Source organism: Meleagris gallopavo, chromosome 26, assembly GCF_000146605.3.
Source record: "Meleagris gallopavo isolate NT-WF06-2002-E0010 breed Aviagen turkey brand Nicholas breeding stock chromosome 26, Turkey_5.1, whole genome shotgun sequence".
In the NCBI taxonomy this organism is placed as follows: Eukaryota; Metazoa; Chordata; class Aves; order Galliformes; family Phasianidae; genus Meleagris; species Meleagris gallopavo.
Genome location: NC_015036.2, coordinates 4,786,942 through 4,812,422, shown reverse-complemented (window position 1 = coordinate 4,812,422; position 25,481 = coordinate 4,786,942). Strand labels below are relative to the sequence as shown.

Genomic DNA, 25,481 nt, shown 5'->3' with positions numbered 1-25,481 from the left:
GTGACATTTTAGATACCTCTAGCTAAAATAAGAGATAATTGCAAAACAGCAGTGGTAAATGTCATGTGTTCTGCTTCTGTTAAAGAGATGAAGTAGTGCAAACAAGCAGGCAAAGATCATGCAACCAGTGAAGAGCATTATGAGTAAGCACAGAAGCAGAAGATCAACCTAACCCTTTATTGCCAACTTTCTTAGCTGCCAAAACGTAACGTTTGTTAAATACGCGGATTTCCAGGCAGATCATGCTATTGGTGGGTGTACTGTGTTGTGGGTGGTGATAACTCCTTTGCTCCCTCGTATTGGAACACAGATTAGAGCTCCCACGTCAATAGTGACTGTGTTTTATGGGGGTGGTACTGGTTTGGGTTTTCTTGGTGTGTTTTAAGTTCTGGATTGGAAGTTGGAAGAAGAGCAGCCTGAGGGGGCTGTAAGCATCCCTGATGGTTGCAGAGGAGTTGGACTACAGGATCTGCAAGGGTCCCTTCCTCAAACAGCTCTGTGAGCTGTGTTGTGGTCTCTCTTGAGTGCTCTGCAAATAGTTCTATCCCCCAGGCTGTGCAGTTCTTAGCTCTGCTTCCAAGTGTTTTTGCACCTTCACTCAGTTTCTTTGAAGATCTTAAGGAGCTGATAACTTCTGAGAGGAAAGGTCTTATTCTCACCTCAAGTTTGCCTGCTTTGGAATGTCTTTGTATATAGTTTGCGTGGGGCTCTGGGCATCCTGATCTGGTGGGTGGCAACCCTGCTTGGTTTGCCCATGGCTGCGTGGGCTCAAAGGGCATTAAATGACCCCTGCACCGTGTGGTTTGTGGAAACTTTAAGGGCGCTGTTAGAAGAGCATGTTAAGATGGTATCGAAACTGTGCTTAATTTATGGAAAAGAAGGGAGGTTAACACGAGACAGAAATCCGCTATTCTCTTTGTAAGTGAAAGGTCATGTTACTGAGCACTGCAGGGTGGATTTGTGAAAAATGAGCTCCTGTTTGCTAGGAATTAGAATGAGTATCTGATGGGCTTTTTTTTTTTTTTTTCCACTTGTGACCTTTTAAAGATGCTGCTCATAGATTGATAAGCAGGCTGATGCTTTTAGCAACCCAATCCGAAATTTCTTCCTCGTAGAAAGGCTATCTCTCACACTCTGCAGGTATTACTTCTGCAAAACATTTCTATAAAGCCCTCCAGGGAAAGAGGTTTGATGAGCGCATCTTATCTGACATACAAAAGGAAAATTCAGGTTTAAATGGGTAAAAAGGCAAATTTCCTGTGTTCTAAATGAGAGGCTGTCAGGTCCCTCTGTCTTTGTGGTGTTCTTTGGGTCCTGCCAGATCCGCAGTTCCTGTGAGCAGGGATGTTGGGAAGGGGAAGCTCCAATGGCCAAAATAAGGCCAGGAGATGGACTGCAGGAAGAAGAATCCTGGGAACAGAGAGGTGATGGATGCCTCATCTCTGCAGACAGCCCAGGTCATTCTGTTGGGGCTGTGAGCACTGCTGGAGCTGTGGGTGTCCCTGTGCACTGCACGGAGCGGCACCAGGCGGCCTTTCAGCTCCCTTCCAACTCCAACAATGCAACAGCAATAGAGAAGTTCCATTTTCTCCAGGTGTGGTGCTGCCTCGGCAGGATGCACAGGGGCAGCTCCCCAGCCCCTCCCGCCTCTCTTAATTAAATGGAGGGCTGCTGTTCCAGCTTGGCAGTCGCACTAAGAGGCTTTCACTATGTTTATTTTATGTTCCTAGAGTGCTTTTGGCAAGTGAAGTGATGCGACTGTAGGCACCCTTAGTATTTAAATCCCTGTAACAGGGCTCTCCTGTGCCGTGCGTTCTGCCAGCGCTGTCGGACGGGCAATCTCCTGCTGTCCTGGGCAATTAGGTGGGACTGGGATCCGTAAAGGGGGAAGATGTGCTCCTGAGCAGTAAATGCTTTCCCGGTGATGTCTCCTTCCATTGACCTTTCTCACTCCTTGTCTTCCACTTCAAGCAGGAACTGAAGCTTTGGGTTCTAGCAGGACTGCGCTCTCAGTCATGTTAGAGCCATTAATGGGAGGAGTCCCACAGCAGCACAGTTCTGTTTGCATTTCCTGGTGAGGACAATGATGCTCAAGTAATGCGCCCACCTCAGTTCTGAGACCTGTTTTCTGACCTGCTTCTGCTTACCAAATTTGCTGTTAGCTCCCTGCACGGTGCTGGGATCCCATGGTCCCGATTCCCTCTGCAAGGCGACTGATGCCCTCTGTTGAGCTCTCAGCAGCCGCTTTTTGGGTCATCTTCACTGGTTCTGGCACAGAGCAGGGGTGGGTGCACTGTGCTGGCAAAGCTGTGACAGTTTGGGTTTCCTCTGCCTTCTATCCGTAGGCTGTCAGCTTCTCAGCAATTAGTTCACCGATCCTCTCTTAATTTAAGATGCTCTCATTTCTCATTCTGGCTGGCTTTGAGTTTTTACCTATGAAACTCTTTAAAGATGCTGAATTTCTTTTAGATGCTACATGGGTTACAGAACAGCAGAGAAACGTGCAAAAAAGCCTGAAAAGTGCAGAAGTGTATTTGGATGATGTGTTCAGCATCTCTGAGCATTATTTTTAACTAAACGGTGCGTTGAGTTCTGATATGTCAAAGTGACATTGTGGAGTATGGATCTATATATTAACAGCACTGTTTCTTATGAAGAATAAACTCCCTTCTGTGCTAAGGCACGGTAGTCTCACTTCCAGGACATTTCAGCTCTGTGCTGCTAAAACAGCATTATGGAAAGCCAAGCGTTCTGTTTCCTGCAAGGAAAGCTCACATCAAGCAGTGATACTCTTTCTTTTAGTATTCATTTGTGAATGCCACCTTTGCATAAGTACAATACTTTGGGCAGCGCAGTATCAGCATAATGGAAATCTCATTGGACCAGCCAAGTTCCCTGGTTTGGAGCCAGACATCTGGGTTTGGGTTTTTTATTGCATTCTTTAGTAGTATTAGGGAACCTAATAAAGCCTCCTCTCCAGGGTATTGTGTTAAGAACCATATTCCCAACCAATTACAAAACTGTTCTACATCAGTAATGAGCCCTTGCTTTGGGATGGCGGGAAGGCAGGCACAAAACTTTCAATGAAAGCTGTGAAACCTTTTCACTTGAATAGATGTGTGCCTGTTAATTGGGATCACCATCTGACGTGTTCCCTTCAGCTCTGGTTGTGTGTCAGCAGTGGGGGAGGGAGGCGTTAGCAAAGGGAGAAGCAATGGAGAAGCTGATTTTGTGGGATTTTTGCTTTTAATAGTTTTGTGGGGTTTTTTTGGCAGCGATGTTGAGGCACTGTTGGGCATTTCTCAGACCAAAGGATACCCCAATAATTTTCTCAAGCTGAAAAATCCCAACTTGCATTTGAGATAATGACTGAATCAGATATAGGGCAGTGAAGAGAAGCCCAGGGTTATGACCACGCTGGCATGCAGTGCATGGAGAACCCAAAGAGAGCCGTAGGGTCACGGTGTTGGCTGTGCATAGAGCTGAAGCAGTGGGACTGAGTTCCTGTCTGCTTTGGGCTACTGTATGAGCATCAGTGTTGTGGGTGTTGGTTCAGAAGAGGCCCAGGAGCTCCTGTGATGATGGGCACCGGTGCGGTGCTGAGGATGAGGTTTGGAGGTGCTGTGAAGCACCGCCTGGCAGTTGCAAGAGAAAGTGACGAGCTTAATTAATTATGTGGCCTTTCAGATTGAAATGAGGAGAGTGGCAGCTAAATTTCCTTCTTTTCCAATTCCCTACCCCTGTTAGGTTACACCATTGTTTCTTTGGGCATATTAAAATAGAATTTGACTTAAGTCATTATCTATTGTCCCCCACGTTACTGCCATGTAATCGGCTTGTTGTACAATCTCAAAATCCTTAGCTTTTTACAGGAAGGTTTGTTAATGAGCAGAATGTAATTCCTTTTTTTTTTTCTTTTAAGAAATTATAAGAAACAGCATCCCCATAAAATCTTATGATTCATGAGCGTTTGTTTTGTTCTCATAATGCAACCTAAACTAAAAAGCCATTCATCAAACTGTAAGGGCTGCTCATGGCTGTCTCTGGGTAGCACGCAAGGGATAATTCATCCCAAACCAGAGAAAAGCACATGTTCGTTGATCCATTTCCAGGCGTGCTGTTTAGATTCCCTTATTCAGGGTTGTGACAGGAGGATGAGCTGCTACCGAATTAAATATATGCAGTAGAAAAACGAAATTTTCCTGGTTGAAGTAACCTAGCTCATTTTCGATGTTAAGCATATGGCGTCTGTGTCAGAGTGTTTTTCTACAAAACCTGAGTGTTTTATCTCATCAACTGAGCTTAATAAATTCCATTCACAGAATCTTTATTCCGTGGTAATGAGTTTCAAGCAGCAGCCGAGTGAGCTGGCTGTTGAGGTGAGCTGTACTGGTGCAGGAGGGATGTTGGTGGTGTTGGTGCTCCAATCTGGGCGAGTCACTGACGTGGCTACAGAGGTGGAACTCATGGAATGCCTCGCAAGGATGGGGTGACTGATGATGGTGCTGGTGGAGCTGCTCCAGGTAACAGCTAACCTGCATGGCTGGGGTCGTTGTTACGATGGTTTGCCGTCTACTCTTAAGTGTCGTGTAGTTATTCTCAGTGTAGGTTGGTTTTAAAAAAAAAACAGAAGTGCCTTTAGTGCAGAACCTCCCGTACTGGCATTGCAGCAAAAAACATCTTAAAGTTTATCAACTGCTCTTAAAATATTGATCCAGGCTGTAATTTTGGTGACTTACTGGAAAAATACCTAGGATGGATTGCACTTAGCTTGCAGCTCCAGAAATGTGATGTATCATGCAGTTTGTTGACGTTATTGGAAAGTTGGCCTTTCTGGATTTAAAAGAAGAAAAAAAGTGTTTTTACCAACCTTATTTGGGACATAGAGGGTTTCTTAAGTAAAATTTTATTGATGCAGGTGGTCTGTTTGGCTCGTTTTGACTGGAGTACAAAAGCAGTGCCATCTAGTTGGGTTCCTGGGAATATGCCCAGCTTTGAACCTACCTGCACGCTCTTCAAGCTTTGAAAAATGGCTGTTTTTCCAAGAGTGTAAGAAAAATGATCATTTGTCCTTTAAGAAAAACACTGCTTACCAATGCAAAGCCTCACTATGACTGTGCAGCAGTGCTAAGCGTATGTGTGGAAAGTGAATCTTTATTTAATTCTAATAACAGTAGAGATCATGTTGGCTTTGTGATAGTCTGAGGCACAGCTGTTGTGTAATATCCACACCGTGTGAATGGCTGTAGCAAGGTATCAAACCTCTAAGGTATTTTTTTTCTTGCTATTTGGTGCTCGAATGGATTGCATTGGTTTATTGGAGTAGTGCTGACTTTATGCTCACAGTAATTAATTCTCTTTTCCGGGCTGGGGGAAAGTTGGTTATAATTTCTTGCGTTCTTTTATCATAAGGCCAAAGGAGGAACTCAGCATAGTGAGCAGATAGGAGCAGTGCATACGTGCATTTTAAATTCAGTTTCAAGCAGTTAAGAAGATAGATTTTCAGTGGAGTGGTCTCTCTTTATTAGCACACAATCCTCAAACGAGGTGACCCAAAGAACCGGTGCAAGGATGTGCTATCCATTTCAGAGATCTCTGCTGAAAGAAAGCTGGGGCTGAAGTTGGCTTCATCTGCATCCTGGTGGGGTGCTCGGTACCCAGTGTCCCATCCACGTGCACCGTGGGAGCCAGCACAGCACCGGTGCCTCCAATGGGCATTGGGGAGCACCATGAAGGCAGTGGTTTCCCAACTGGTTGTGTCCTTCCCTCCCCTCTGTGCACACGCTGTAACTTCCTAGAAGTCTGCAGTCTGTTGCCTTGCCAACACCGTGCATCGCTTATGGGTGGGAAGCAGGCAGCAGCAGGGAGCCAGCCCAGCAGCACGGGAGGGCGGAGGGGAAAGGGAGAGAATCTCCATGATCTCAAATCACGCGTTTACAGACTGGGAAAGTGGGGAATTAATGCACATTTCCAGCAATCAGTGTAGGACTGTAGAATGGCTCAGATTGGAGGGGAGCTCAAAGCCCACCCAGTGCCACCCCCAGCCATGGGCAGGGCTGCCCCCCATCAGCTCAGGCTGCCCAGGGCCCCATCCCACCTGGCCTCGAGTGCCTGCAGGGATAGGGCACCCACAGCAATCTGGGCAGCCTGACAATATTCCTTGCTACTTTTAAGATAGGACAACAGTGTAATTTTTTTAATGATGGCTGATCTTGGAACGCATCCATTTCAAATCTGGGTTTGCCTTAATGTCGGAAGTCAGAGCTTGATGCAGTTTGCAGTCAGCTCTGTGCCTGCTGTCCTGGTACCCGCTGCTGTTTGCCATGTGCATGTCATCTACAAATTGAAAATTACTTGTAGTGGTCTCCATTTGAATGTTGCTGTACTTCTCGAGGGAGAAGAGAAAATTTAAAACAAATTTTAGAAGTTCTTTAAGCTTTTAACATGCAACAGGTGCGCCAGCATCTTGTAATGCACTCTGCTTGTATTTTTCTTCCTTTGATGGTTCATCCCCAGAAAGCAGCCACACAAACACACACACAAATGGCATTTATCTCAGCTGATGGCAGCTGAGATGGTCACTGTAGAGGTGATGGTCACGTTGTCCGTGTGGTCAGGGGACACATTGGTGGCACTGTGCATCTGTTTCTGCTCTACATTTCATGTTCTGCGAGCAGGATTCCTGAGCTACCACCAGCTCATAGGCCTTTGGCTCTTTGTTTTGGTTTCACATTGCATTCAGCATTGGCAGCTGGAGAGGTGTAACCTGGAAGAATCAGAGCAGGAGATGCTGGAGCAAAGCAGGGTGGTACTGAGGTACTGCCACGTTCCACAGCACTGCTGAGCGCCTGCAAAGCCCGGTAAGGAGTTGCTCCTTTTTTCACAGTGGCTTGTGAGAACAGCAGCAGACGTGGCAGCTGGCAGTGCTTCCGTTGCAAACAGTTCAATAAAGGCATAACCCTGACCCCTTTTCTTGCTCTCCCCCATCCCCAGCACTGCCTTCAACCCCACAACTCTCACTCCTTTTGCAGCTGCAATTGCACTCTGACTGCAGCAGGCGATGGATAAACCATCCCACTCCGCATGGGAACGTAGCAGAAAATTAACATTACAGTCAAAAAGATGAAAATATGAAATGTGAAGGCTGATTTTTTTTTTTATTTTTTTTTGCTGTGGTTTTGCCTCGCAGCGTGCTGCTTCAAAGAAGCAGTGAATTGAAGTCACTAGCTGTAGCTGTCTCGTTCTTTCTCGAGGCAGTGTTTTGATAAATGTTGATGAGTTTAACTGTAAAACTAAATGACATTTATAGCACGATGTATGCTTTACCCACTGCTTAATTATATCTAATGGTGTTGCATGTAAAAGGCATTTACCACTTTACTTTTGTTTAAAACGACAATCCAAACCTCAAGGCCTGTGTTGTTTTTTAAAGAAAGACGAAGACTTAATTAAAAACTAAATACAATCTATTTTTAAAAGGCAACCACAACTTTTAATATGTGATAGAAATTACCACGTGTTTGATACGAGTGCTTGTGAATTCCAGCCGGATGGGCTCCTGTGGTTGGCACTGGTGCTGCAAACCAAGAGTGGAACTGTTCACTGCTGCACGGAGGTGCCAAGCAAGCAAAAATGTTCCCTTTCTCCTCATTTCTGTATTGTTTCTGTAAGTGCTGTATCATTGCTGTAAGTCCAGAGGCAGTGGATGGGAAAGGGCTGGTGTAGTTATAGAGTGACAGAATCACAGTCACTGGGGTTGGAAGAGAGATCTGAGATCATCTGGTCCAACCACCCACCTACCCATCAATGTTTCCCCACTAAACCACATCCCGCAGTACAACATCTGAGCTGTGCTCAGGAGCATAGAATCCTAGAATGGCCTGGGTTGCAAAGGACCACAGTGCTCATCCAGTTCCAACCCCCTGCTGTGTGCAGGGTCACCAACCAGCAGCCCAGGCGGCCCAGAGCCACATCCAGCCTGGCCTTGAATGCCTGCAGGGATGGGGCATCCACAGCCTCCTTGGGCAACCTGTTCCAGTGCATCACCACCCTCTGAGCATCTCCCCTTTTTGGTTCAGTCATGGGGGTGTACTGAAAGCAAATCCCATAGATAGAGGGGGGAGAAAAAAAAGCATGCGTTGTCCTTTCCTATGTGTATTTTTTTATAGTTTGTTTTTCCCCTTCACCTGAGAGAAGCGCTGGGTGTGGGCTGAGAGAGGGACCTGCAGATTCCATAGCAAGTAGATTAATGCTTAAAGACACTGGCATTGGTCTTTTACTGCCATTTATAAACCTGATGGGTGGCAGACTGAGGGCTGCTTCCACATGTGTTCTCCCTCTCCTGTGAAATAATAAATATGGTAAAATAGCTCTCAGAACTGCCTTTATCACAGGGAGGAATCAGGACAGTTGGTGTAGCAAGAGACTTAAAACTTACAAATATGTTGCCCTTTAGGCTAGCATTCATCATTGTGTCTGATCTGGAATCCAGACTAAAGCCTTTTGTTATTATATAACTTTTTATTCTTTTTTTTGGAGTAGATGCAGAAAGGTGTTCTTGCTTTGATTGTAATGCTGAGACTTCTTTCTCCCTGACCTTTTTTTTTGGGGGGGGGGGTAGAGGGTTGGCGGTTGTGTGGCTGATAGTGTCTGTCATTCTTTCTGTGTCATGAAAGATGTTGTCTCTAATCTCTTCCTTCAGGGGAAAATGAGGAAAAAAAATAAAGGCAAAAATCGCCTAAGCACAATACCCCCATCAAACTGTGATGTGCAGATATTGAAGTGACCCAGGGCTCTTAGGACTGGATTTCCCAAGCACTGAAAAGCAGCAGCAGAACTTCAGCAAAGAGATGAAGCAGGAAGTTTCTCAGCTCTTTTATAAGAGGTTATTAAGTGAAGGCAATGCAAGCAATGCTGCTTATAGAAATGACAAATGACTAATTAGAAGTGTAAAGCCCAACCAGTGCCACCCCCGGCCATGGGCAGGGCTGCCCCCCACCAGCTCAGGCTGCCCAGAGTTCCATCCCACCTGGCCTGGAGTGCCTGCAGGCATGGAGCACTCCATTCACCACCACTCTCTGGGCCCATCCATCCACCTCCTTGGAAGGTAAACGTTCAGCATCCTCAGGGACAAGCGTTCACTTCCACGCTGCCCATCCTGGATTTGTTGGACGCCTTCTGCAGAGGTCAGTGATGGTGTCAGTGCTGGCAGCCCGATGGATGGCTGTGGGGCAGCAGATGCAGGCAGTGCTGAGCTGCAGCCCTGCTCAGTGCACTGAGAGCTGCTCCCTGCCTGCAGACGTGATGGGACTGTAATGCAAAGCCATGACATTGGTGTGCTTACTCTTGTTTGTCCAAAGAGAACATGAAGAGTAGGCAGATAAGGCACGTTATCAACTTCTTGAGTTGCTTTGCTATTGTGGTGCGAATTGAGATCAGCTCTTCTCCCATGATTTCAAGCTGTGTATTAACTTCAAAGGGTGAAATACAAACTTAATTTAATCCCTGGAAGAACTCATCCTTTTGCATTCGATGTTTGATGTGTTTGTACATAGAAGTGCGGTTTAGATGCGTAAGCTTACAGTTGCTCAGGTTGGTGGATGTTTTAGCTCTCTCTAAAACTCTCTTTTCGTGGATAAAAGTTCTGGGGGTGTTTGCTTCAAGTCTTACAAAATAACTCCTGTGTACAGCACAGCTGATAAAGCGGTGTGGTTTAAGACTATCTTAAAGGATGGGAATTGGCCAAAATACCTCACGGAAAGCACTGTGTTCCAATTTATCATCTATTATCCCATTGTGCCTCAGGACATTTTCTGCAGGCTTGCACATTTGTTACTAATTTTGTCATTTAATTCTCGCCTTTTGCAGTGACAGAACTAAAGATTCGAGAACAGCTTCAGATTACATGCGCAGACAGTTAAGGGAGATCCTTTCTTATGAAAGAGATCAAGCTGTTGATCAAAATTCATCTCAGATACTTCATGGAAATAAAGATTTCTTGGATTTAGAAGAGATTATTAAGCTGCACATTGTGACAGATGCTACTGACAGTAAAATATTATGGATATTAAGAATCTGCGAGAAGTGGGTTATAGGTATGAATAGAAGAATTATCTGCTCGTTAGAATAAAATGGTTCCCATCATCTGTCTTAAAACAGTTTTCCTCGTTATTGGCAAATCCCATCGTTCTGTGTTGGCTTTTTGTTGGGGGGTGGGTGTAGGTCGTGTAGCATCTAATAATTGAGTGCGTTGAGAAATGGATTCTGAGAGTGACAAGAGAACACCTGAAAATCACAAAGACAACCTCACAAGTGGAAGTTTAACCTCTGCTTGTCCTGCACCCATACAGGCATCGTTGGCTGCCTGGGGAAGACGTGGCACTGAAACAGACCTTGCTGTGCCCTGAAGGTGATGTGTGCTGTTGGGAGCATAGGTTCAGTGGCCTTGGCACGGCCATGGGGCTGCTGCCAACCTGCACGGTGCACAAATGGAGGTGAAGATGCAGCTGGCACACCTGCAGGCATGTTGCTTCCTCCTGTACTTGGGATTTCAGCATGGATTTTACAGCTCTGTGCCAGAAGCAGAACTGAATACAAGGCAGTGTGTGCTGCTCAGCGACGTTGTTCTGATAACACAAATGCACTGAATGCACTCATTGTCTCTGAAAACAGAATATTTTATTAATGCTTCCTTTTCCCACCTGCAGCAACCTGCTGTACGCAGTCAGACTCCCATTCCTCATAGCACAAGTCAGAGCAGGTACAGGAATATCTGTGTATTTTAAACTCTGGATTAATCAAGGTCTCCTTCCTTAGATCTAGGCTCTGTGTGTCCTTGGTAGCGGTGTAGCTGGAAGATAAAAAGCAGATAAGAAATTCTGTATTAGAACAGCATTAATAATAAATGAATGTTGATCCTAATTGAGCATTATTTAAACATACTGAATGGAGGCAGCAGTCTGCTGGGACCGTCTTATGTTGTCAAACTACATCTCCCTTGCCAATGCTGCCTCTGAACGTCTCTCTTTGGTAGCACGAGTGGATTGCTGCTTCTCAGGCGGTGCCCTTGACGGATGATGTCTTGCAATGGTGACAGCAGAGCTGGAGGAATGCGTGCACAGAACTTGTGACAGGTGCACGCAGTGCATTTCTTTGGAGGCACTGCACAGCTTTGCCCTTCGCTTTCGTTTTTGCTTTCACACCCACTCTCTTCACTTCTCCCTTTTCCACATGACAGCCCCATTTAGGGGCCAGCAGGCACGGCTCAGGGGTGACCAGCTGCTCCTGCTCAAGCAGCAGGTGACTTCCACGTCCTGCCTCACCAGTACCTCCACTTTCTGATTCTTTTCCACAGCGCGCGTCTTTGAGGCATGATGAGTGGTGGCAGTGTGAATCGAGCATCTCCTGTCATCTGAAGCCCTCGCTGTTTCTAAATTGCTGTGTTCGTGATTGAAAGCATCTTGGAGCCAGGACTTGGGCACGCAGAACTGAATGACCCACATTGCTGTTTGAGATCGTGTTGTTTCATAGAGCTTTTTCCTCTTTGGTAAAAACGAAAACATTCCCTAATTTCCTTTTTCCTACTCAGTGAGTGATGAGCGATTTTTAATTGGGTGTTTGTCTCCTTGCACAAAGCAGAGCAATGTGGCTGTGCTGCAGTGTGGCTCAGTGCTCAACAGTCCTTCAGCCTCTAGAGCCAAAGCACAGCTGCCTGCAGACCAGACCTATGTTTCTCCATCCTGACTTATTGGTAAGGCTCCTTCAGAGTGCCTTCTTCCTCATAATGCCCATGTACAGGAAATGCTAACCTAAAATAGGAAGCCAATTCTCTGCAGCACCTTGGCTTGCTCTCTGCTCTGAGCTCTTCCCTCTGCTCCCATTCTGTCCACAGTGGTTTACTTTCTTCCCCTGGAAGGATGCTTCGTTGTTTTTGGTTTTTTTTGCATCTTTTATTATATTTTTTCCTAAGTATTTTTGTGACCCTACCCTGGCCGCAGCTGCTCCATCACAAGCAACTTGCAGCAACATCCTGTAAATCATAGAGCTGTAGGATGGCTGAGGTTGGAGGCTCTGTGTGTGATGTGCTGCAGCTGAGGACTGCTGCTGAACAGATGTCCTTTGGCTCTGAAATGCTGTGATAAACCCCTGACCTTAGCAGTGCAAAGCAATGGTTTAATAAGTGACCTTTTATTGTTTTGCAGTGTACTGTCTATTTCCAGAATAGAGGGAAAAGATTGGCCTGTTCCTGAAAGCTGCTCTTGTGGTTAAACAGGGCAAAGCATCCCTACCTATAAATATAGATAAATAAAAGGCTGCAGTACCAACACCATTTATATACGTGAGCTGCCAGATGAGGTAAGAAATGAGTTCTGAAAGAGGAAAAATACAGCCAGCAGCTTTCCAACTTAGCCATGGCAGCAAAACATACAAATTGTGCTTTTAGCCATCATTGTGGTGAGTGTGACTGGTGGGGTTCTTGCTCTGCCTGGTCATATTCAGAAAGGCTGAATTTCTGGCGATTGCTGTAAATTTTGTTCTCTTATGAGACTTGATCTGGTTAGAAACGTGGAATGAGAAGAAACAGATTTGTGGAACAGCAGGCTGTGTTGCAACAAGCTGCATTAATCCTGAGAGCCATGACGGATTCCTGTGTGCTGCGTTCCCGTGAGCCTTGTTTGCAGAGCCCCACGGAAGGCAGTGGCAGATAAGATCTGTATTGATTCTGAGCATCCTCTGATGGTAACCTTTGAGGGGACAGGCAGTGTATGGCCGCGGAATTTTATCTATCAATATCTGAGTAATAGAAAGACAAGCATGACATCTAATCCCAACACAGGTGACAGATGATAAATCTGAGCTGGTGTGGTTACTGGAAATGGGAGGCAGCGAGAGGGAAGGCTGGCGGGGCGGTGACGGACGTGGGCAAGTCAGGAAATGCTTTGGGCTGAGAGATGTTTCGGCCAAACGTGTGTAGATTCTCATTATAGGTAAAGGAGTTTTATTCCCAAATGCAGTATGTAAGATCCCAGTCATTTGCATGAGCTATGGGCTGCTTGGTGGTTCCTAGCAAGTGGTGCAGAATGAAAGACTGCTGCTCCCCACGTGCATTAACCTCGAAGCAGATATTCTGCAGGGGTGATGCTGGGCTGGCCCTTGTGTTTGCTACCCCACTCCTGGATCCATCCCACAGTGCACAGCTCCACGCTCCCTTTGCAAATAGGGCTCCCAAAACTCCTGGGGCTGGGGGCTGGGGCAGCCAGTTAGAAACAGGGCACTTCCAGCAGCTTCGGGAGTAAAGAATGCTGAGAAATTTAATAATTCAGGTGGAGAGTGATTCAGCAAAGGGACCGCTCGCCTTCGGACTAACAATACTTAGCCTGCTATGTTGCTTTAGCAGTATTTCAAATCAGTTTTCCATCTTTATACCATTCCAGTTGCACGCCAGCAGAAAGAATTCCCCGATGCAATTTCATCATGCAGAAATTCACAAATGTTTAAAGTAAATAAAACCCTCAGTGTCAGTTTGGAGCTATTGTCATCTTTTATTCTTACTCTTTAAACAAGAAAAGCAGTAAAGGTGACTATAGCGTTGTTTTTTTTTTTTTCCTTTCCTCCAGAAATTTAATAGCTCCGCACAACTTGCTCAAATTTGCAGTATATTTTTCTGAAGTGTATAATTCATAACACAAACACGGTTCCCATAATAAGCAAAATTTTTAGCACCATCTTGCGTATTCTCTCTGAAGCCAGGAGAGCACTTCAGTGGAGGAATGTTGGCTGCGGCTCAGTGAGAGCTGGGCAGAGGGGTGCTGTGCCTCGCTGGGTGAATCAGTGATGAAAGGTGCTGAAAGCATTCACACGTGTGTACACTTGTTAAAATATGTATCGAGAAGAGAGGGAAATAGGTTCCTGCAATTACAGAGGTTGAGTAAAGCGTATGACAAGAAAATTAAATAGCTTGCTGAATGGTGGAAGTGTTTTTGTCCCTGCAGAAAATGTCAGATAAACTTGCTGAAATTCACAGTAAATAAGAGAATGGGAAGACTTGTGGGGCCAGGCCCTGTGGTGGTGTGGCTTGCAGTAGTCCAGTTGGATTATTGGTCATCCGAAATTAATGTGTGCGGATCGGGTGATGGAGTCTATCAGAGAAGGGCATCACAGAGTCATAAAGATTGGAGAAAACCTCTGGGATCATCCAGTCCAACTGCCCACCATCACTGCCCGCTGACCGTAGCCCTGTGTATTCCTCCTTCCCTTTCCTTGAACACCTCCAGGGATGATGACTTCCCCACCTCCCTGGGCAGCCTGTGCTGGTGCCCAACCACTCTTTCTGAGAAGAAATTCTTCCTGATACCAAAGCAGCTCTTAGAAAACCAAGCAGAGTGAATGGGACGCAATGGAAGGTGGGTGAAGAGAAGGCATCTCCCAACATTGCTGCATTTAGGGCTGATCCCGGCTCTTCTCGTAAGTTAGCATGGAGCTTTCATCTGGTCTCTATCTTTTTCAGATCACCTTCTGAGAAGTGATGAACCTTACCAAATAATTGTTCTCTAGGTGGAAAAACAGAAGCATTGTACTTAATGTCAAGTAGTTCCTTAATTGATGTGCTTCATTAGTGACAGGCAGTAGCGGTGTTATTACAGATTTGTTATTACAGATACTGAAAGTTGGGGAATAGTTTCTGTGAATATTAATCCCCCACCTCCTTTTTTCCACCACAGAAGAACTTTTTTAGCTTGTGCTCTTCCACAGTGAACACATCAGGTGCTACCAAAACTCACAGCGACAGAACAGACGTGGAAATCAGCGCCCTTCATCATAGCCATCCTTTTTAACTCATGCTTATTTATTTTTTTTTGGTAGAGGAAGAATAACACGCATGAAAATTTGAAAGCAAGCATGAATGCAACGTGAGCATTACCATATCAATTTGCTGTAGTGAGAACTTCAGACGCAGAAGTGGAGATGCTTATATCCCATTTCCTCCGTTTCCTTTGAGCGCCGTCTGCTCCGTTGGGTTCTGAGGCTGCAGTGGATGCTGTGTTCTGAAGTAGCTGTCACTCACAATATGTGGGGATTTTACACAGAGCACAACTTCACATCAGCTTATTGGAGATGACAGCAAAACAAACTTGAAAATGAGATTTTCTAGAGTTCTGTTTGTTTGCCAGCAGTACTTTTTTTTTTTTTGAAGAGCTCTTTCCCAGAGGAGGTACAGTTGCATTTTGGCCATGCTAAGACAGTTGCTCGCCATAGAGGAGGTTTTGAAGAGACAGTGAGAGCTACTTGAATGCAGGAAAATCTCAGAGATACTTGACTGAAGGTCACGAAAGTGGTAATTAGATCTTATTAGAAAAGAAAGTTGCTATTTCAAAATGTTAGATGTAAATCTTGATTGAAAATAAATTTTTCCTTCCAGGTTGGGAATGAAATTGAAAGAATAATTATTCATAAACGTCCATGTGCAGCTTCAGATTCTGTGGCTTTGGGGGGTTTCCATTATTATTTTTACCTGGGCTGGGCATAGAAGGAGGACTTCAGGGCAGAAAGGTATCAGTAACTGGCAGCCAGTTGAAGTGAGCAGACCCTCACAACGGGCTGGTGGGGCTGAGAAACCCAATTTTATGCTAAGAAATTGCTCTTTCACATTATAGACCAAAAGCCCTTGGCTTCTTCAGCAGAAATATGAGTAATTTTCACAATGTGGTATTATTCAGTGTTATCATCGTCATCTGTTCACAGCTGTACCTTGAGCAAAATGTGTTCCTCCCACTCCCTGGGGGCTCTCCTGGGGTATAAATGTGAGCTCTGGGCACCTCCTGTGCCCATCTCCCACCTCCCCGCTCTGTGTGATGGTGGTGGGTGCAGGCACATGCTGCTTCGTGGTGCTTGTGATGGCTGTGAGTGCTAACCGTGCTCTGAAGTGGTGGCTGCGGTGGCTGTGGATGTGTGCTCCAGTGTGGAGTCAGATGGCTGTGGACATGTGCTCCAGCATGGAATCTGGTGGTCATGGACGCGTGCTCCAGTGTTGTGTCTGGTGGCTATAAACATGCTCCACTATGGGGTCTGATGGCTGTGGATATGTGCTCCAACGTGGTGTCTCTGTTGGCAATGGACATGTGCTCCAACGTGGTGTCTCTGATGGCCAAGGTCGCATGCTCCAGCTTAGTGCCATGGATACGTGCTCCAAGGCGATGCCTGCTGCACACCAGCACTCAGCCCTGCTGCTGTGTCACTCGCAGCTTTTAACTTGCAAGGCTTTCAGCATCTCTCTTCGGCAGACAAAATGGACTGGGAGATGCGAAGAGACTAATAATAGTGCAATTACACTCCCTCAGCCTGTCAATACTAACAGGTGCCCTTGAAGCTGGTGCAGTCAGTGTCTGAGATTGGAGTTGTGCTGCTCATGGAGGCAGAATGGTGCATCTTTGTGCACATCAGCTCCGTTAGCAAAGCAGTGCAAAGGCAGTGATTTAGGACTCATTCCTTGAGCACATCTTTCCTACGTGCCATAAGCTGTGTCTCATGCCCTTACGTGCACGTACAATTTTGTAGACAGCCCGATCTAAAATTGCTACCATTCTCTTGTGCATGAAAAGATGCCATGAAATTAACTCTGTAGGAAGCAATTGCCTTTTGTTGCCGACACAATTAGTGTGGATTGTCCATTCTTCTCAGAAGTTCGAGTGTGACGATGCTCTGTGTTAGAACAGCCTGCAGGGCCAGATGCACTGAGCTTCAGCAACTTGCTTTCAGCACGCCATCGTCATTTCTGTCCCATCTCCTTAAAGCCAGGACTGTAAATGGTGATTTGTTTTCCTCCTCCTTGCTGCTCCGTAGCAGCTGATGGCTGCAGAATGCCTGAGGTCTTTCTGAAGAGGCAGATTGTGATGCTTCATGGGGATGCTGATCTTTGTGATGGGTGGGAAGAGCACAGGAGCTGCTCGGTGGAATAGCAGTGATGAGGAAACAAAGCCTTTGGTGTAGGAATTTCAAGGTGTTTATAACCCTTCTACAGTGCTTCTTTCAACCTTTTGTTGGTTATTTAATCGTTTCATTCTTAGATAGCTGAAATTGGTAAGTTTTGACATCAAAATTACATTAATTCTGTGGATTGATCATCATGTCATATTTTTCCTCCAAGACACAAACAAATACTTCGTATGTTTCAATGTAGGTTTTTAGTTGGTGGGTTTTTTTTTTCCCCCTTGACTCAATTTATTAAGAGGAATTTTGTGAGTTTACATAGTTGAGGTTTCATGAAAATTACTCTTTTTTGAAAAGCCTTTCTGTTTTCTGTGTATGGAATCAGCAGTGCTATTGGCCATGATGAGGTACCTGTGGCTGGTGTTGTGTTGGGAATTGAAGAGGCATGTTCACAAGCACGTATTTCTCATCTTTCCATCTCCTCCTTTCTTCACTCCATCCTGATGTGCTGCAAGTGGAAAAAAGAATTAATTTTCAATGTGACCACTGCATATGAGCCAAGGTCCCTGCACTGTGGCCACCTAAGAGAAACTTATTCTAACACAATTTGCTGTTCAAAGTCTTCTTACTTTGCAGCCTTAGAAACAAATACTGCAGTGGTTCAATGCAGAAATACAAGTGTAAAAATTAATTGTTTAGTTTCTAGCCAAAATCTTTCCCTGAGTGCTTCCCTCCATCTTGTCCTTCCTTCCTGTAGGTTTTCTACATTGCACAGCCAAAGAATTGCTTTATATAGTAAAGGAGACACACAGAGCATTTTTTTCTTTCCCTTATATTGCAGATATCTGTTTTGGTTATTCCACGTGCTCATTAATTTTATGATGCGTTTATATCATAGAATGGCCTGGGTTGAAAAGGCCCACAATGCTCATCCAGTTCCAACCTCCTGCTGTGTGCAGGGTCACCAACCAGCAGCCCAGGCTGCCCAGATCCACATCCAGCTTGGCTTTGAATGCCTGCAGGGATGGGGCAGTTCCACATCGGTTCAGTCCCCCCTGAAGACCATCTCAGAAGCCAGCTCATCTCATATTCCTGTTTTCCTCTCTCAAAAGCAATGTACTATACTTCGGCTCAAGAATATTCTTGCATCTTACGTCAAGTGCAAGTCATCCAGTGTGTGTAGGCAGCGATGAGAAGCTCAGTCCAGGAAAGCATGTTTTGAAGAACTGCCTACCTGTGAGCACAGGTTATGTGTGTGCAGGCAAAAAGATTGCCTGCTGAGTGTGGGTAGGGCTTAAAAAAACTGATTTTCATTTGCAATTTTTTGTTCTCTTTTTCTAGGGCCTCAATGACTTCAGAAAATGGTTGCAATTTTTTCACTTCCACTTTTTTCGTGCTAGGCTTGATCTCCTTGTGTGCATGCTAAGGGATTCAAACACCTTGTTGGAAATAGAGACTCGATTCTCTTCGTAGCTTTTTAAACAGAGCCCAAAGGGAAGCGAATTACGTGGGCAAAGTTGAGATTTAATCAATCAATCCTACCTAGGTTTGAAATACGAAGTCTGATCTTTGAGTCTGTCCCTTATGTTGTAGAGCACTGAGAAGAGTTCTTTATCAATAGTAGCCTTTCTTTTTTTTTCTTTTTTTTTTTAATTCTCTTTCTGTGATTCCATTTGATGTCTGTACAGTTCAAAAATTGAGAAGCTGTAGATGCTGAGAAGCTGTGGTGCCCCATCCCTGCAGGCACTCGAGGCCAGGTGGGATGGGGCCCTGGGCAGCCTGAGCTGGTGGGGGGCAGCCCTGCCCATGGCCGGGGGTGGCACTGGATGGGCTTTGAGCTCCCCTCCAACCTGAGCCATTCTATGATTCTCCCTCTCTCCACCCAAATCTTTATGCCATTAAAAGACGTGGTGATGCTTTAAATGTCTGTATTTTGGTGAAAGTAATACTCCCCGGAATGCTTGCATAGCGCTGGTAAATATTAGCAAATAACTTCCTGAAATGTTTAAGTGAAAATGGGTCTAGAGAGTTCTCGCTTCACATTGCATGTTTATTTAATTTGAAGTTTGTAATTGAAGCTGTTCTTGGTAACTGGGAGCAGATGTGAATGCAGATAACCAAAAGCGTTAACTCGTACTGCCTGGTGCTGTTAGTTAAGCAAACAAATTTAGGTCAGCAGAGCAAAGGAATCTGTGCAAACAACAGCCGGATGGGATGCCCTCTGGTTCAGAATAAATACACAGACATCCACTACGGTTGAGCTGATGGCTGTGTCAGACTGTGGGGTGTTGTCCTCGTGTGCCCTGTGCCTCTCATTAACCCCAAAGCCTGCGGGAGTGCAAATATTCCTTGAGACAGATCCTGACGCCAGCCTGGACCTCGATGCTGGCCTTCCAAAGCAATCAGTCAGCAGGCTTAACGTAGCAGCATTCCAGCATGAAAAGCTTCAGTGGCTTAAACTTCAAATAATTTATTTCTAAATTACTTCTACTGTAATTTTTATTAATTCAAATAGGCTTCCAAGCTGATGTAAAACTCAGTAAATGCAAGGAACAGTTTAATGAATTGAAAATAGGATTGAGTCTTTTAAAGTAAATGTAAAAAAATATGCTTGCAGTAATTGCTTAGATGGAAATCAAGTCTTAATAGCTTTGTTAATGATTTGTAGCGAATATTGCATTTATGAGAACATATCAAGCTGATCCTTGTGCAAGAACCTTGTTTTGAATGGGTTTGATAAAATCGTTCTCTGGGAGCAGTTAGTGGTGGTTCACGTTTTCATAGAATGGAATCACAGAATGATAGAATGCTTAGAGTTAGAAGGGACATCTGAAGGCCATCAAGTCTGACTCCCCTGCAGTGAACAGGGAGACCACATCTCCATTAGGGTGCCCTGATTTTGGCTTGCACTGCTGCTGGAATATTGCAGCGTAGCCTCTGCTGGAGCCTGGCTGTGGGCAGGTGGGGGCTGAGGATCGCTTCTGGTCATTGGTGTCCTACCCACAGCTGTCTGTGATCAGTGTCAGACCAACTTGGCTGGGTGTAAAGTCTTGTATCACAGTGCTGTGAGTTCCTAAATGTGTGATGCTATTGCATCCCCTAGCTTTGCTTAGGTAGGCTGTATGTGACAAACATTTGTGCTGCCATGATTGGAAGTGTTGAAGAAAACCATGGTGGGACTGTTGGTAGCACACTTGTGTGGCTGGGTGCTCATCTTCTGACTCGAGAGGTTTGACCGTGGTCAGTATAGTAATAGCTCACTGAAAAAAGGTGGAGAGAAGGCAAGAAAAAAGACAAACCAGAGCATAACAACCATCCCTGGGTGTTTCGAGTCTCAAAGTTTCTCCCCCTTCCTTGGGCCATCTACAAGTGAAGCTGCATTGCAGTTCTGCCCATGTCCATGCAGAAGGCAGACAAGCTGTGAGCTGCCCACAGGAGGGGCTTTGCTTCCTCCTCCTCTCTCCAACGGTGCTCTGCTTTGCTGTAACCTGACGTGGAAGGTGTGGAAAACATGAAATGCAAAATGCTTTTTTTTTTTCCAAATCAAGGTCCTCTGCATTCTTTATAACGGGAACCAGATTTCTCCGTGTGCATCTGATGTAATGATTCAATTCATTAGAAAAAGAGTTTGGAGGTGGTGACCTGTAAATGATTACAAGACTCCCACGGCATAATTGCATCGAGTTCTTCTTTCCCACCTCTGGACGTTAATAGCACCCACTGATGAGATGTAGTAAGCGAAAACCAGTTCACAAAAGCATATCTGCTGAAGTCAAAGGACAGATACTTCTTAAAGCAGATTTTTCTTTTAAGGTAATTTAACAATATTCATCTTTTTAAGGGAGGAAGAAAATTTCTGCTGTTCGCATGCATGTGGCATGGAACATCTGCTCCCAGGGCTGGTATGAGGATTAAGGCATGGAGAGGTGGATAAGTCCAGGGAGATTTTTCCCCGCTCATCGTTTTTGGTCATTTTTTAAAATAGAGGGAATGAAGTGACTTGTTTGCTCTGTACTGAGGCCGTACGGTGGTCATTTGGCAAGCAATTAGCTGTACAGCAGTCATTTTCCCACTATTCCCATCATGGACCACTCTTCCAATTACTCCTCTTTCATTCAGTTGTTTCCAGGATGGTCAAGAGGAGGAACTCCATCCTCAAATTTCCTGGTGTTGCTCGTTTGAGTATTCCAAATGAAACTTTCAGACGTCGTTTATGATTTTTGTATTTCCTCTTCCTTTCCTTCCTAAGGTGATGGCCAGAACCTGGTAACAGAAGATGTGACGGTAGTGGAGGGGGACGTTGCCACCATCAGCTGTCGAGTCAAAAACAGCGACGACTCCGTGATTCAGCTCCTCAATCCCAACAGACAGACGATTTATTTCAGAGATTTCAGACGTAAGTTCCATTTTTTTTTATTATTTGTTAACAACTTTTCCTGCACTTTGCTCGCAGTTAGGATAAAGGATATGCTGAGATCTTTTAATTTTATGTCGGACACTTAAAGTTTAGTCAATTCTTTAGAGGGCAGACCAGACAGGCAATCATAATCTTTCTCCTTAATGGAAACCTTGATGGACCCCTTTAAAAGTCAGACCATCTTCTTTGCAATAGGAATTGATTGTAGTAATTCAGGGTGAATTGCAATCGAGTGCCAAATATTTAGCTGACACAAACAAATTGAACAGGGCAAAGCAGAAACAGTGTAATGTTCTCAGAGGTAATCTGTTTGGTGGGAAAGCTGAAATTTTCAAGACGATCTCTGCCTCATTATAGCCAAAGCAAAAATCTCCCATCGCCGTGGGGACTGCTGAGCAAACCTGGCTTTGTTTCCTGTTGTGACCATACCACCTCATAATAGCTGGAATGAGATGTTTGAAATGGTTCGTAGTGTCACAACGGGGACCAGAGACACTGGGACATTGGGTGTTATAGGAACGTCTGGCAGAGCACGTTCTCTTCTGAAACACCTTTGACCTGTCTACAGGTACAGGCAGGCTGTGGAGCCTGGTTTGTTTCACTTGTGCTAACATTTGTGACCTCTGTGTTTCCTGGTAAGATTTGAAACATTCAGTTTCCAAATTTCTAAATAGCCACTATTGGTCATGGAAACAAATGTTAAATTATCCTTTCCCTACTTCTTTTGTTTTTCATGCTGTCCCTGGTTTACTCGCTGCAGTCTGAAATGCATACATAGAGGAGTGGATTTTCACAATAAGCAGTTTACCTCTGCATCATTAAGCTGTCTGAGTCATAGAATCATTGAGGTTGGAGAAGACCTCTCAGATTCCCATCCCACCATGCCCACTGACCTTGTTCCCCAGTGCCACATCCCCATGGTTCTAGAACCCATCCAGGGATGGTGACAACTCCCCCACCTCCTGATGCAGCCCATCCCAGTGCCCAATGACTTTTTTGGAGAGTAAGTTTTCCCTAGCACCTAGCCTTACCCTCCATTGGCACCTCTGAAGCTAAACACCACGTGGAAAGCCTTGATGCTGTTCCTGGCTGATTTGCTTCTGTGGATTCTTGGTAACGATTTGAGAACAGAAGCATTCTATAGATCCCAGCTGTAACTCAAGAGCAGGATTCCAGCTACAGGCAGGAGCTGGTTTAGGTGCTGCTCAGATCTCTGCAGACTTTTGACTTTGTGTTGGGAAGAGGGACTTCTGCATCTGTCACTGCTGACGATCCCTTTGCTCCACAGCACTGAAGGACAGCAGGTTTCAGCTGGTGAATTTCTCCAACAGTGAGCTCCGAGTGTCGCTGACAAACGTCTCTATTTCTGATGAAGGACGGTACTTCTGCCAGCTCTACACAGATCCCCCGCAGGAAATTTACACCACCATCACAGTGCTTGGTAAGGACCCGACGGGTGCTCGTGGTGAACCTCTCTAATTGCTGATGAATTTTGTGCTTTCACTGGTCAGACTAATCTGATCGTACACTAAATATTTTCTTCCCAAACTCGAGGATGTGAAGGATGATATTATAATGAAGACAGACAGCATCTTTGCCCATCCGTGTTATTCCTTAAGGGCAATTATTACAAACAGCATAGCTCAGGAGCCTCCTACTATATGAAGATGGATAAGTTTTGCATGTTTCTCTGTTGATTTATCCAGCGAAATGTGAAGTCAGCTAATGGGAAGCAATAGTTTCCTATTAATTGTAGCAATTTTTTTCCACACTTAATGGAAAGTCTTTCACTCCACATCCTAAAGTTGCTCATTGCTTTAGGAACTGCCGTTTGAAGAGTTGAAGTTAATTCTGTCTCATCCCTCCCGTTCCCACCAGCCAAAATACGTTGACAGCCGGTCACACTGAGCTCTTGCCTTCTCTTGATGCTTTGCAGGGCTGTGGTGGATATGCAGCTGTAAGGCTGTGGTTACCAATAATAGCAGCTCACGCTATTAGCGCTCCTTCTACAGATTAGCTGTGGCTTTTAAGATTCTATTAATAGGAGAACCTGAATCACAGAGGATGATATGATGTGAGATCTCACTTGCTGATTAGTTTAAATCCTTCTCCTTTTGTTTAATGAGATTTGGTTCTTACGTTTTTATATGTTGCTTAAATAACGTTTATAAGCGGTTCTACTACAGTTGTTATGTTTATCAACAGCTTTTAACTTCTAATGCAGTTTTCAGTTTCCATGTGGATGAGGAGCTCTATTCCAGCTTTTCTCGGTAATCACACCTAAACAAAGATACTGTGTTGTATTTAATTTCCCTACTTAACTTGAAATAATACTGTTTACTTGATTCATCTATAAGCTGGGACTGCATGTCTCCCAAGTGGGAGATGTAATGCAGTTGGGTTTTGGTGGTTCTCTTTTTAACACACGTTAGGCTTTAGAATCCAAGGAGAAGTCTGATTTATTTTCTTTTGTAGGTCTTCTGCTTCAGTTCTTTTTTAGAAAGATGTTCAGTATGACCAGTGTGTGCCTGCCTCTCCCTGGCATTCATAAAGCACTGAGCCTTTCCTGTTCGCCTTCATCACATGCTCAGGCAAAGCCATAGTTCACAGGGCAGGCAATAAAGATAGATGTTTATTATTAGAAGGCTGAGGAGGGGAGTGTTTATCTTAGCTAACATTTGTACTTTGAGACAGGATGTGCAAAGCCAAGGATAACATGTCTGTCTTTTCTTCCATATTATTGACTCCCCGATTAGGAGAAAAAATGGGACAGGGCTGGGGAGTAGTTATCCATGTCAGTACACCGTCGGTTCTCCTGGGGATTCATTCTCCACCAAAGATCTCTTAGTCATTACTCAGTCTCCTATATATTTTAAGTCCTATCAAAGAGTAATTTTGCTGATCTGCTTCTAATGGTACTCTTTGGTGAGCAGAGCAAAGTTTTGAGGCATCCTTCTTTGTAGTCAATGTTAGAAGAGAGCTTCACACTTTCTTTTCCTTCAATAATCTTCTTCCCTCCTCTTCCCCACGACTTTAATGCCTTCAGTGAGACTATATGTAGATTTATTCATGCTTAATTGGAACATGTGAAAATCTCCAATATGTAGTCTGTTCTGTTCTTCTTACAGAAAAGCCACAAGTGACTAATTAGTCCATTTGATCATCTGGATGATATTTATACATATTTGTTCTTCATTAGCCAAAAAAAAACGCGTTAGTCACATTTGAACTATACAGTTGCTTAATCATATTGATCAGAGCAAAGTTGAGTTTCCTTTGGAAGTTCTCATTTTTTTTTTCCCTGTGAGTGCAACTCCACGCCACATGAACTCTTGATGTTCATTTTTTCTCACTCTCCAGCTACTGGTGCTTCCATGGGGAGAGACTCCTTGCTTCTGTGTCATCACTGTTAAGCTTGTTTGTCACGTCTGTGTTAGGCTGCAGGCTGAAGCTCTGGCCTGTTTCTGAATATTACTGCCTTATGTTTCATGCAAGACACTTTATCTGTAGAGGAAAGTGGGGAGAATGGGCAATTAGCATCCTAAGGAGACTGCCGTGCGGTGCAAGAGTTGGTCACTCTGTGCATCTGTGTTGGATGCCCAGTTGACTGTCTCCTCTTCCTGGGGTGGTTTTGGGTTTAGTTTGGTGACTGCAGTCCCATGTGCTCCTGTGCCCGTTGCCTTTTGAGCATTTTCAATGAGCTTGATGGTCGCTGGCCTGCTTCCACTCCTTAAGGCTGAGACTTGAAACTGAACAGCAGGAGAGAAAAATTGCCTTCCGAGGTTAGAACTGCGGTAAGTAATGCACTCCCAAATGTCAGCTTTGGTGTTTCCTCTCCCTGTCAGCACAAGTCGAGAAATGTGCATGAAGTCAAACTGTATTTTTAAATAGCAACGTACACAACTGAATGCCGTGGAAGATTCAGACTCTTCTGCAGAGCGGTGCCTTGGTAGGAGGCAGAACTGAAAGTTAAGGATTTGATAAGTGATAATTTGTGAAACCACTCTGATTATTAGGTGGAGAGTGAAGGCGCTTACTCTGATTACTGCAAAACCATCTATCAAAGCATTTGATCGATTAAAAGATCAAGGAAGTGCTCGTGGCTAGTTTGCTCCAGTAGGCTTTATGGGTTTTTCAG

The 25,481-nt window shown here is 44.8% G+C and overlaps 1 protein-coding gene across 1 annotated transcript in view; it reads left to right on the top strand.

The window, feature by feature from the left end:
- Nucleotides 1-25,481, top strand: part of CADM1 (cell adhesion molecule 1) — a 160,638-nt gene that overhangs the window by 87,570 nt on the left and 47,587 nt on the right. The window contains exons 3-4 of the mRNA XM_031556845.1: nt 21,176-21,322; nt 22,632-22,784. Coding sequence (XP_031412705.1) covers nt 21,176-21,322; nt 22,632-22,784 — 300 coding nt within the window. The remainder of the gene's footprint in view (nt 1-21,175; nt 21,323-22,631; nt 22,785-25,481) is intronic.